General features: G+C 36.8%; 1 protein-coding gene across 3 annotated transcripts; it reads right to left on the bottom strand.

Moving 5' to 3' along the window:
* Nucleotides 1-877: 877 nt before the first annotated feature.
* On the bottom strand, nucleotides 878-12,145 carry LOC104452598 (disease resistance protein RUN1). Of its 3 annotated transcripts, XM_039316482.1 has the most exons (11): nucleotides 11,629-12,145; nucleotides 10,767-11,130; nucleotides 10,639-10,689; nucleotides 4,560-4,640; nucleotides 4,288-4,368; nucleotides 4,015-4,095; nucleotides 3,825-3,905; nucleotides 3,579-3,638; nucleotides 2,499-3,509; nucleotides 2,073-2,318; nucleotides 878-1,999 (listed from the first exon to the last, which is right to left on the bottom strand). In XM_039316482.1, the coding sequence occupies exons 1-11, from the start codon at nucleotides 11,844-11,846 to the stop codon at nucleotides 1,490-1,492; spliced, it is 2,784 nt and encodes a 927-aa protein (XP_039172416.1). In that variant the 5' UTR covers nucleotides 11,847-12,145; the 3' UTR covers nucleotides 878-1,489. The 3 variants fall into 3 exon arrangements, with proteins under 3 accessions (XP_039172416.1, XP_039172417.1, XP_039172418.1); XM_039316483.1 differs by lacking the exon at nucleotides 4,560-4,640; XM_039316484.1 differs by lacking the exons at nucleotides 4,015-4,095; nucleotides 4,288-4,368.
* Nucleotides 12,146-13,944: the final 1,799 nt, after the last annotated feature.

Genomic DNA, 13,944 nt, shown 5'->3' with positions numbered 1-13,944 from the left:
CAAAGTTACAATCGACATGAAATCTATTATATCGATTATCTAATGCTCTAAGCTCCTGACTTTTCGTTTTAATGGGTGAATCTTAATGGAAGTCTAGCTCATTTCGGAGTGATTCTATGACTTGCTACGTGACAAGGATGCTCTATCTAAAAAATTGGCCACGTGTACACCCCATTAACAATTGGTCAGAATATTGATCTAATCTCAATCAAAATGAAGCTTTGTGGATTAGCCCAATAAGAAAAGAAATGGGTTAGCTTGATCAAAGAAGAAACGATAAATTGAAGAGAGAGAGGGAAAGAGGAGGGTATTTTGGTAAGCTCATCCGAAAAAAGGAGTGTCTCAGCCAAAATGGGAATGAAAACAGCACTGCCCTCATATTTTCTATTTTCACCAAGTTTGATAAAAAATAATTAATAGGTTTGGCCAAATTTTCATGTTTGCAGGTCCAATTAACTCAATTAATCTCAAAACCTCCCTCACTTAAGTCCATTCATTGCCAGTCCAACAGTTATACATACTATGGGTTTAATAATGCATAAAAATGTAATTAATATGCAAATGCAACTACTGATTTGTTGGTAAGGGTCAGGGCTTATTCCTAATGTCTTTTATGCAATAAATAACTATATCGGTTGTCCAAATTAAGGTAGGAAAGCGATCCATTCCATAAGTTCCACTGGACCGCCACGGCAGAAAAATTATCGGTTCCAAACCATCAACGGATGTAATCTGAGTACCTGCCACTCAACGGTAAACGCATTTCATAAAGAAACGATGATTGGGATGCAAAGATATATTTAGCTTACTACACTGATGCTTAGCGACTGTATGAACGTGAAATAAGGCCATTGCAGCAACTATTTAGCCTGACCAATGGATAATATTGTCACAGTTGGCCATTCGGATAGAAATACCGTTCAACCACAGATTGTATTACAGAATGACGATATCACATGGATGAACGGAATTACCTTTTAAAGATAGTTCACTGAGCGAAACTGAGCTATGTTGTACAAATGCGGTCAATTTGGGCAGAATCTAGCCCATGATCCTGCCATGTCACGATAAATGCCACCGACAGCGGAATTTTGAAAATTCTTACATTTTTTTTATTAAGTTGGGATTGACATAGAGGTTAATTAGGTTAGAGGGAAGGGGGGAGGCAACTCTTTGAGAAGGTCGCAGTGCAGCAAATCCAGAGTCTGAAGACTTGACATGAACTGGATTTCTGATGGAAGGCTGGATATACGAGTACATTGAAGCCTCAGTTCTCTGAGACGATGTAGTTTCGAAATATCACTCGGAATCACTCCCCCCAAGCTCCTACACCGGGACGCATGTACCTCTTCCAGGTTTATCAACTCTCCAATGTATCGAGGAAATTCTCTTATAAAACAAGAATCCATTTTCAGCACTTTCAAACTCTGCAGGTTTTTAGTTGAATCAGGCAGCTCTGAAATACCCGTACCTGAAATATCCAACTCTTCTAAAGATTCTTCCAGTTTTCCAATGGATTCCGAAGCTCTCCCAGCCCATGACAATCCCTCAATAACAAGCATCTGAGTTCCCCCAAGTCTCCAATTGACTCCGGGAGTTCAAGAATTTTCGCATCATCCAAGGCTAGCACTGAAAGAGCTTTAAGTTCACAAACGGAACCAGGAACACGAACCAATGAGAAGCAATTAGCGGCACTAAGAATTTGCAGTTGAACCAATTTGCCTATTGACGCAGGAAGTTCTCGTACGAAAGTGCCATCAATCAGGAGCTCCCTCAAAGCATTCATCCCATCCATTTCCACTGGCAAAACGCTTAGTTCGGAGCAAAACTTCAAATTCAGGGTAACCAAAAGCTTCAGATCATTAATTGAAGGATCTAAATGAACCAATCGAGAACATTGCTCAAGAATCAGGATCTCCAAATTTGGGCAACAAGAGAAGCTGGGAGTAACTATTAAGTCTGCACAACCTGTAAGATTCAAGACTTTCAAACGCTCCATCTGCAAAACAAAAGGAAAAATTTCAGATGGCGTAGAAATCTCAATGTATAACAACAACTGAGCTATAAATTACCTTAATTCCTTTCCAACCACCCCAGGATTCTGTAACCTTACTCCATGGAAGATCAAGAATAACTAGGTTCTCTAAATCAATGCCAATTGCTTCAAAATCTCGAGGGCACCCTTGCCAATGAAGCCACCGAACATTCAGTAAGGCATCTGCAAATTTTACACCAATATTGGTGCGACCCAAGCTGAGAAATTTCGTGCTCGGCGGGATATGAAATCCTCCCACTTCAGTGTCAAGGTGGTCAGTTCCCTGTACAATGGACCACAAAAGTCAAGAAGAGAAACATAAGGAAGTCTTCAGACAATGAAATAATTAGTATGAATGCCTAAACTCCCACAAGGTAAAGAAAAGCTTCAGCCACAAACTTATGCAAAGAAAATGGAAAAACAAATTAGGGCCTGTATGCTACTTTATTTTTCCCAGACATACCATTTTCCTCTTCCTTGATTCCTGGGCTATGGCAGGAATGTAGAATCTACGCCATGTTCCTGGATCATGAAATCCTACAGAAATAATCTTCCTGGCAAGACACCTAAGGATGCTGTGCATGCCTATTTTATTTTTTTCCATTGTTATTAGGGACATACGACGAAGGACCTCGATCTCATCATGAGGACGATCATAATCATGCCACATATATGAAGCAATCCTGCAATCCACATCCGGGAGAAAACAAGCAATATCAAGATACATTTGCTTCTGCTTTTGATCTAATGCTTCATAAGTTACGCTCAGAATCTTCTGGTAATCTTCCTGAAATTCTTGTACATGATCTTTGAACTCAATCCATACATTTTTTCCTTTACCATGCAAAAAAGAACCAAAAACTTTGACAAGTAGTGGAAGTCCCTCTGCAGCCTTGACTATTTTGTCTGCAATTTCAACATAAGGATGTAATTTATTACTCTTCCCCATCGCATACTGCCAGAAAAGGTCGAAAGCTCGATTATCATCCATTGGACTAACATAGTAAGTATAAGCCAACCCTCGATCAACATACCCTTGAAGAACGCTTCCTTGTTTTGAGGTGACTATTATTCTACTTCCCAAACCAAACCAATCAAGCCTAGGTCCTACAAACACCTCGAGGAGGGATCCACTTTCCACACCGTCAAGAACAAGGAGAACTTTCATGTTTCTAAATACTTTTTTCAAAAACCGTACTCCTTTGAAAGCAAAGGCAGCCTCATGCTCTCTTTTCAAAATATCAAAGATCAACTTGGTTTGAAGACACTGAACACCACCAGGTTGCTGCGTCGTTTCTTCAATCTCCGCAAGGAAACTGCAAGCATCAAAGTGAAGGGAGATTTTGTTGTATATGATCTTCGCAAGAGCAGTCTTTCCAATGCCATCCCTCCCAAGGATTCCAACAATTCGTACGTCGTTTACTTCTGTGTCCAATAACCTAATGATTTGCAACACTTGACCCTCTTCAAGCTCCTATGAAGTTAATTAAGTTCAGGAGAATGTAACTTTAGTAGAGGGGGGAAGAGATGTGAAGAAATATACAGAGGTATTGCAAGTTTCTGATGATAGCACCCTTCTGTGAAACATGCGCTTTGGATATGCCTGCCAATCAATCATGCCTCGTTAGTTGAAATGTTGTAACTTATCTTTAGCTGACAGAGCAATCATTCACTCCATGCATCCTATCTAAGCTAAAGACACGATGGTAAACCTGCTGTCTCCATTATGAAAAAAATCCATAAAATCTGGCTTACTAAGCTATCAAAAAGCCTAAACTGACTAACATACCCAGTTTCTTATCCTTTGTAGTCTGAAAAGGTAGCACAGAAAGGTAACTACCGGCCTTATCAGGGACCATTTGCTAGTCGCCTGCAGGAATAAATCCAGTTAACAGTTTACCTGGAGATCTCATTTAAATATGCAAGATCTATAATAAATAAAAGTTAGTGCCACCATAAGGCTTTACTGACTAACATACCCTCTTTCTTAACCTTTTAAGTCTGACAAGGAAGCGCAGACAGGTAATTACCGACCTTAACAGGGACCATCTCCATGTTGCCTGCAGTAATTAATTAAGTAAGAGGTTCCCTTGAGATCTTCCTTAAAGGTGCAAGATCTATAATACATAAAAGTCCCACAGCACGAGGAAGAAACGCAACCATAATATGAATGATCCCATCTCACACTGCTTTTGCAAAACACCAGCACAAAAAATCATCAGCCATCCATAAGGCTTTACTGACTAACATACCCTCTTTCTCAACCTTTTAAGTCTGACAAGGAAGTGCAGACAGGTAATTACCGACCTTAACAGGGACCATCTCCATGTTACCTGCAGTAATTAATTAAGTAAGAGGTTCCCTTGAGATCTTCCTTAAAGGTGCAAGATCTATAATACATAAAAGTCCCACAGCACGAGGAAGAAACGCAACCATAATATGAATGATCCCATCTCACACTGCTTTTGCAAAACACCAGCACAAAAATCATCAGCCATCCATAAGGCTTTACTGACTAACATACCCTCTTTCTTAACCTTTTAAGTCTGACAAGGAAGCGCAGACAGGTAATTACCGACCTTAACAGGGACCATCTCCATGTTGCCTGCAGTAATTAATTAAGTAAGAGGTTCCCTTGAGATCTTCCTTAAAGGTGCAAGATCTATAATACATAAAAGTCCCACAGCACGAGGAAGAAGCGCAACCATAATATGAATGATCCCATCTCACACTGCTTTTGCAAAACACCAGCACAAAAAATCATCAGCCATCCACAGGTCAACATTTTTGACCCATCAATGACAGGCCTATTGTAAACAGTAAAAGCACTAAAACACTTAAAGATAGTATCCAGAAGTTAAGAGGGATCCTTTAGATTTTCTGTGAAAATAGAAGTGAATATGTCAAAGTTCCTTCTCAATGTGCAAACTATCGATCACGACAGTTAATCAGAAGTTTTCACTTTCAAGGAAACACAAGAGCCACAATATTCCTAATGAGTTATAAATGCTCTTTTGCAAGGTTCCTGTCCTTCAGAGAGAGTTTCTAATCTGGCATGTCATCTCTTTGTGGTTTTATTGCTTAGACAACATTTCTCTATCGATTCTCCAATCCTGCTATTTCTATCTTCATTTGTAGTAATTCGTTGAAGCATTTTACTTGTTTAGTTTTTCACCTAATACCAACAATCCTTCGTAAAACAAAGTGCAAAGCATAAGAGTTGGATCATCTTACCTGTTGTTTTCTTTTCTGGATTATATGCTTCATGGCACCACAACTATTATGTGTCTTGGAAGCAATGAATTGAGACTACTATTAAGAATTCAACACTTTATCAACAATTGTGAATAATCAGCTCAACACCAGAGTCCACCAAACAAGAAAAGAAAGTGAAGAAGCATGAGAAATTTCCTGGTCTTCTAATATGCTGAACTATTAGAAGTGGCAAAGAAGCTGATAGAACATAAGCCGAAGGTGGCAGCCCCATAAGTCTCTGGTGATGGGGATGCAGAAAGGTGACTTAATTGTTTCAGAAGAAATAATAGGATTCGGGCTACTCAAGTATAGTTGCATTTTCAAGAGATGGTTTTACAATACATCAAGATGATCATTTGGCAGGTAAATATAGGCGAGACAATGATAATAGACGAATATATTTAGAGGTATTGCTGTATTAAAATGTCAAGTTTGATGCTTTACTGCTCCACTTAACATAAAGCTACAGACACTCTCAATCACTGACATCATGAGATTTACAACTATCTCCATTACTTCGTATAAGCAAAAGAACAAATCAGAATCACCATTATGGTGGTGTAAAAACACGATCACCAAACAGCAAGCTATTTATACTCCAATAAACCATGCTGGATATGATCTTTGAAGAAATGAAAAAACAAATGAATCTACTATACACAGAAAGTGGATCGAATGGAGCTTTATCGTTGATCCATATCATCACAAAGCTCCTTTCCCTCCTGCTACTCTCGTTATTAATGAAAAAAAGAAAAGGACTAATAGTCCCACTTACTCTAACATTGATTTAATATAAACAATATTCCTACACTAATTTATCAAGGTTGTCAACTTCAATCTAATTAATAAAAGCAGTCAACAAGCTAATCTGCCCATCCAATTTTTATTTGGTTTTCTCATTTACTTGTCGCATATAGTTGCAAAATGCTAATTGTACAAAATGTGCAGTTGCATCTCATATTTTAGAATTATTTATCATGTATTCACACATAAAGAATTTAACTAGAAAGCAATTAACATTCTTAACATTATCGAAAAAGTTGATATCTAATATGGTGCTTTAGCCATGTTGATAACAATCACCAGAGTAATGCAAGCCCCAATTAAGCTTCTGTTTTTCTTTGTTAATTTATAAGTCTAGATATACATTTCATTTTGCATAGTCCTAGTTTAAAAAATTAAGCAATTATTCAACATAATCCTTGAAAACAAAATGATAAGAAACCTTATCTATCGAATAGTACATTCATTATCATACTCCCAAGTATGAAATGATTACATAAAATCTAATTACTCCATCTTATCATATTAGTAGCCAAAAGAAAGCTTCAGATAACAAAAACCAAATAAATTTTTACAAAAGTCTATGAAATTTCATGAAAATATTATGTGGCCTAATTCCAAGTAAATAAAAAGAACCCAACTTTAGGACCAGTCCAAATTTTCCCCTTTTTTCTCCAAAAGAATCACGAACTTTAACTTTTATCCCCAATCTTCCCCCATTAGCCCTCCGTCCAAAAAAACCATTAGTCGTCCCTAATTTCCTTAATTTTCAAATCAAAAATTAGTTTCATTTTGAAGATGATTTTCCACGTCACCTTGCTAATGTGAATTTGTTACCAACATGGAAATGCCACCTCAAACAACTAATGACGACTGAGACTAGATTGAAAGTTGGTGACCCTTTTCGAAACCATGAAAAAAACAACAGTTCAGCGAAGATTACAAACTAGAGTAAAAAGGGGGTTCTTTTTCAAGACAAAACAAGTCCGAGGAAGAATTTTGATTGGACCTAGAAGTGGTTTTTTTTTTCCTTTTCAGATAGAATTGGGATCGGGCCTAAAGTTGGTTTTTTTTTTTTTTTTTTTCAGACAAAAATAATTTGGGGAATAATTGGGATTAGACCTCCAATTTGGGGTTTTTTTAGACAAAAATATTCGAAATAGAACTGGAATTGGACCTATAGTTAGGTTTTTTAGGGAATTAAGCCAAAATATTATAGCACTTCTTAGCTAGCATTTAACAAAACTTTTTTATCTCATCCTCTAATCTAAGTTTTCACACCCACCATTTCTTATTAAATATTAAGTAATAACTCTTCAAGTTTTGTTTCTGGAGTGATCAAACTACATCCCTTCTTGATTCTGTTAGAAAGATTTTAGTTAATTATACTTCTACTTTTAACGTCCCAGCACTCCAAGAGACAATTTTAATGTCTATATGGGGTAGTCTTTTACTTAATTGGACTTCTACTTTTTACTTTTACCATTTAAAATTTGATGTTTCTTTGGTAGCTCATAATTGATTCTTATTTAGAATTGCATACCTCCTATCCTCAAAATCATATCAACGCCAACATTCAAAGTAATATGGCTATTCTCACAATATTTATACTTTGTTTTGACAAAATTCAGAAAAAACTAGGCAAATTAAGAGCTGCCACTTCTATTCCAAAAGAGTAAGGTAGAAAGCCAACTATCCTTTTCAGCGCCTATGGAACTTTCCTCATTCTTAAAAGCCCACCTATCTTCCTTTCAAATAACCGAAAAAATGGTATTGAGGCAAAATACTTTTCCTATCTTAGAAGCATTTTTAGCCTAGACCAAGCTAAGAGTTCCTGCCACAACCTAACTAATGTGCAAGAGCAATAAAGTAGTATTCCAGAGTCTTTAAAACTCTAGGCAATGAAGGAGAAGCAGAGAAACAAATTCTGCATTCTGCTTGCAAAGAAACCACTTACTGCTAAAATCCAATCTTTTCTCTTCAAATTTTCCTTACTGAGAAGCGCACTTCCATATTGGAAAGCTTAACCTAGCAATTGCTTTAGTCTCACTGAAAGTCCTCAGTGGAAAAGGAGGGCCCCCAACTTCAGCTCTGACCATGGAAATAGCTCCTATGTGCTGATGTAACTGTGAACACACCGTTCTACTGTGCTGCCGTAACACAGCATTATCTTCCCCATTATAACCATGAAAGGCACAAAGCATTGCCAAACATCAAGAAAAAGTTTTCTTTTAATCTTGAGCATTCTTATAGAAGTCAATGTGTCATACCAGTCCTCCATTTGCTATTCTATAATTTTCCTTCACTGGAGCATCTTTCTGTCTTGCCAATTGAAGGACGTCAGTAAAGGAGACAATTAAAGGTTGATCTCCATGTCATTTATCTTTCCAAAAAAAATTCGTATACCCCACTGCCACTTCGAATATGCTTAAAGCTATAAAGTGCTTCTGGTCTCAACATATCATCTCCAAGGGCTCATAACAATATTGCCTCTTTGCACATTAGTTATCCATCCATCACAACTAAATATTTTAGGATCTCAAGAGAGGAACAGAGACATTACTCAAAGACTATATCTTTATTCAAAAAATTATAAATAGTAGATTTTGTTCAAAGTGCTCCCCAGGCATTTGTTAAGCAGCCCAATAAGAATATTTCAATTTCCATCACATTGACAGTCCTATAATATGAACAATTGACGCTTTGATAATCAATGCTCAACAAATGCTCTGGGACAAAATCCATAAAAATTACATAAGAGCTCCAATTATAGAGCATTGAGAGTTGACAGACACTCCAAAACCCTAATTGTCTTATTTAACATTTACTTAAGGTAGCTCTTTCCTAATATCACTAATTATACCTCAACACTCTCCTTTGAGTTAGAGCATCCAACTTGCAACTAAGGAGCACATTCATTACATATAAGCATGGATACAGCCAACCAGATTTAATACGAAGTCAGATACGTAAGATGTACCTTACGCAACATCGACCCTGGCTTAAACAAAGCACTGAAGCAAACTAAGATTGAACAATTGACAATCTCTCACACCCCATGTAAAAGTGTTTTCTGATAAACCAAATTCATGAGTTACAGCAAACTAAACTGCATCACCCCCACAGCCCTCAACTCTAGCTACACAAATAAGGTGTGCATGACTGCTATGCTCCCAGCTGCCCTTTGATGGAGACACCACACGTCTTTGAAGAGTGTTACATAATCATCTCATAGTACAGAGCTCAGCCAAGAAAGAAAAAATTGGAACACCAGAGTACTCCAATATAATGAACTATAAGAAGTGGTAAACAAGCTGATAGAACATAAGCTTAAGGTGACAGCCACTAGGGCTAATATTACATGTTTTCTTATCTTAATAGTGCCATTATCATAATGAATCATGTCAAATCCATGTCCAAGTCAAACATTAGAAGATCAGTATTCAGTCCCAACATCGAAGTCCAAATACGGTATAATTATTAAGACTCTTACGCAACAAGAAATGTTTAACATGTTTAAGATATCAGCTCTCACGTAGGAAAGTCCTTCTTTTTTTTTTTGGTCAAATATGTGTTTAGATGTTTGTAAATATGTCGACTTACACTCATTTGTTAACCCATTTAATTAAGCATGTCTAGTTTAAGTTTGTAATAAACAAATCAAAAGAGATCAACCAGTTCATGACACAATACTTTTATAGACTGCTTGACCAATACATTATACAAATGCAATTAAGTTTAACCTGAACACACTTACCAAGGTAACATGCACATGTTGTGCAATTGGGTCAACCCTAGAAGTTGCATAAGACTCTGGTGATAAAGGAAAAAAGTGGCTTCATTGTTTCAGAACGCAATTACAGGATTTTGGTTACTACCATATAGTCGCATTTCAAACAATGCTTCCATGACTAAACAGGTCAGTTATTCTTTGCCAGAAATACAAAAGCAACAAAGACAATATACAAAAACTTCTGATGGCAAAGTTTTAGTAAAGTCAGTTTTGACGCATCAATGCTCCTTAACAAATAAGAGGCAGGAGGTATTTCTGAATCACTAATATTGTGAACTTAACACCTACTTTGCCATCAGTTTGTATAATAAAAGGACCACTGCAGTACCATTTTGGTGTGGCAGTCTAAAAGAATTACTATAAATCTAGCTATTCTACTCAAATCAACCATCAAACCGGTGATCCTAGATATGATCTTTTATGATATGAACAACTGATAATTATGAAGTGCGGAATTGTCCCTTGATTCTTTGTGGATTTTATTCTTGCAAAGGTAATTAGCTACCGAAAAATTGAAGTATATGCAAGCTACTTCAGAGTTTGGACGATGACTTGCATTCTCTCATAGTTGTAAATCACGTGTTTGCCTTCATTTTTCCATTATATTCTAACTTTAGGACAAATGTATAATCATGTAAAAATATTTTGTGCTGATTTGACTTCTTATCCTTTTGACGTGAACACACTTAAGCTGAAACTACCTTCATCAATAGGTACAATTTTTAGGAGAAAGTACTCAAGAAGAGAGGAGAATAGGTGCAAAGAAATATACCGAGGTCACGCACGATAACATGGGTCCCTGGAACCGGGCCTTAGCATGAGCCTGGTAAAGTCAATCAGATTCCTTGTCAGTTATAGACTTGCTATTAAGGTTAAATTAGACAGGTAGTCGAAGATAACCATTTGCAAATGACTCGTATGAACATTGATTCTCTTCCCTTCAGCATCAAATGGATCAGCACCGGTATATGGATCTTCAGGCACATAATTATGCTCTATTTTGGATTTGAGTGGACCAGCACCAGTGAATACATCTTCATGCTCTTTATCGGTTTTGAATGGCTTAGCTCCAGTATATAGATCTTTAGGCACTTTATGCTCTATGTCGGCTTTGAGTGAACTAGCACCAGCGCGTAGATATTTATGCTTTTTAACGTACATATGTGGCTCAGCACCAATATATAGATCTTCAGGTACATAACTATGCTTTTTCTTCAGCATAGCAAAAACTTCTCCAACGATCAATTTCACAAGTTCATGTTCACTGCCATGGCAGAAAAATTTCAGTTCCAAACCATTAACAGATTTAATCTGAGAACCTAGCACCCAACGCACTACTTAATGAAACGAAAATTGAATCATGCTAAAAGATCACTGACCCTTAACAAGATTTACGATGCAAGGATATATTAAACATACTACACTGATCTTTAGTAATTGTATGAACAAGAGACAAGGCCATTGCAGAAAGTATTTAGGTAAAGCAGTGGATTTTATTTTCACAGTTGGCCTTTGGGGTAAATATCACTTAAGCAGGGATTGAATCACAAACTGAGATATGTTGAGTAAACGCTGTCAATTCGTGAGAAGGATTTGGCGCAAAAAAAGAAAAAAAAGGGTACAGTGGAGTCGATTGATATTTGCATTTTCTGCTGGAAAAAGGTTGTTGCGTTCCCTTCTCCGACATTCTGGACACTACCTCGATCGATTTAACAAATAAATCAGAATAAAAATACCAGAGAAGAAGATAAACGTAATATACCCCCCATATGAGCTTCTATCCCATCTGTTGGCTTGACCAGCCTCCACAAGAGCCTTCTTCCACCGCTCGACTTTCTCACTGCTAAAGCTCACATAGTAGCCGTCCAGCAGGTCTGTGTAGTTTGATCTGGTTTCCAGCTTCACTTCAGACCGATCCACATCATAGAAAACGGGCAGGATAACTTCCATCCCACCTGATCTGGACGTGAATTCTACCATGAGGGCGAGCGTCTCAAGGCACCGAGGGCTATAAGCGTAGTTTCTCGAAAAATAGGCATGTAGATCTTGGAGTCGTAGATCGATGATGGAAGCTCTTGGGGACTATTTAGGGTTCCGTCATCTCTAAAAACGCTAAGTCCGTCAGCTCGGAAGAAGTGATACAGGTAGTTGGCTAATGCAAAAGTATCATCGGATCCTCTTGAACTCAGGAACACATCATATTTAGGGTTCATCTTCGCCTTTACCTCAATCTCTCTCGTCGTCCCATTTTCGCTCGACCTGGTTTTGTAAAGAATAGTCAAGTCAACCAGCCCGGGTTTCGAACCTAAAAAGAACTAAAAAACCAAAGACACCCGTTCGATCTGAGCCGTTGATTTAAGAGAAAACAAATTCTTATTGCTGTATTGGACCCAAAAAAAAAACCAAAAATCTTATCGCTGCCGACCAAATAAATAAATAAAACTTACCGTTGCCCGAGGAAAATTACGATATATAAAAATCAGAGAATATTATTTAAAAATAATAAATCTATTGTACAGCAAACTAAGGACATGTTTAGTAGCCATTTTGTTTTTGAAAATAATTTTTGCTCAGAAATAATTTTTTTATTTTATTCCTAGAAATAATTTATGAGTTTTGAAAGACACTTGATAACTGTCCAAAACTTTTATTGCTTGAATAGAAATGTGTTTGGTAAAACTCTTAAATTTTATTATTTCTTTTAATTTTTTAGTACTTTTATTAGATTTTTCTTTTTTTTCTCTTTTTTCTTTTTTCTTTTTCATTTTCTCTTCCTCTTCCTCCTTTGTGGCCGGTCGTTGGCCTTCATTTGGCAGGCTCATCGGACCTTACCCTAAGCCTTACCAAGTCAAGACAAGGTCCCGCGAGCTCACTAGAGGCTCGACCACTATAATCCTCGACCTCGCCTAGGCAACGCGAGGTCGAGGGTGAGGCCTCGCCCACTCGCGAGGCCGAGGCTTATGGTGGCTAGGCGAGTCTCCTGCGAGTTCATCGGACCTCACCCAGTCGATCGCTGGCCACCGTTGGTAGCCACGGCGATGACCGGTTGGGAGGAAGAAGAAGAGAGAATGAGAAAAAAGAAAAGAGAAAAAGAAAAAAAGAAAAAGTGAAGCTTGATTCGAAATTGTTCCCCAAAACAAAAGTTAATTTTGTTCTAAATCTACTACGGGGAACAAAAAATGAATTTTTTTTTCTAGGAAGAAAAATTTACCAAACAAATTTCTATTCTTTTTTTTTTATTAGGGAACAAAGGAATAGAATCGACACTATTTGAAGTGTTACAAAATCGGGCATAATTCAATTCTAAACTTTTTGATTTGGCCAACGTAGTCATTAACATTGATTGAAAATCACTAACATGGTCATAGCTCGATTGGTGTTAGAGTTGACAAATCTTTACAGTTTTTAAGTCTTTTGTTTTTTCATTAATTTCTTTTTTATTTTCTTTGTTTGCAATGAATTGTGAAAGAGAAAGAATAAAAAAATAAAAATTAGGAAATTTAAAAAAATTAAAAAAAAAAAAAAAAGTCCACTCCAACAATTCCCAATCAATGTTAAAGAAAAGATTGCATGGGCAAATTATTAAAATGTTTATGACTAAATTGGTCAAATTAAAGAGTTTATGACCGAACCGCGCCCCACGATAGATTTATGATTTTTCACACAATTATTCCTAAAAATAATTACACACCGATAGATTCTTAAATTTACAAACTATTGAGTAATGTTACGATGATTGGTGTGAGTCACTAAGGATCCGGACAAAATAATTTACCATAAATTTAACTTGTTCAAGATATTCCAAGGAAAATTACTAAAGTTAAGAAATTCGAATCTACACGACTTTGAGATAAATGACAGTATCTGAAAATTTATTACTAATTTATCATTTACGAGGACTTTATAGGGAAATCACCAATAATGAGGAAAATTACTAAGTATAGGTTGCGTCGCCTACAATAATTTGTGATATTTCACTATTCCACTAGTTAAGTACTATTAGTGTTACAATTTTCAAGTTATAAACTGTATACTTGAACATAAAGGTAAACTATTTGACCCGGAAAAAGTAAAAGAA

The sequence above is a fragment of the Eucalyptus grandis genome, chromosome 7 (assembly GCF_016545825.1).
Source record: "Eucalyptus grandis isolate ANBG69807.140 chromosome 7, ASM1654582v1, whole genome shotgun sequence".
NCBI lineage: Eukaryota > Viridiplantae > Streptophyta > Magnoliopsida > Myrtales > Myrtaceae > Eucalyptus > Eucalyptus grandis.
The sequence above is the reverse complement of the archived record's forward strand: the minus strand, read 5'-3'. Positions and strand labels throughout refer to the sequence as shown.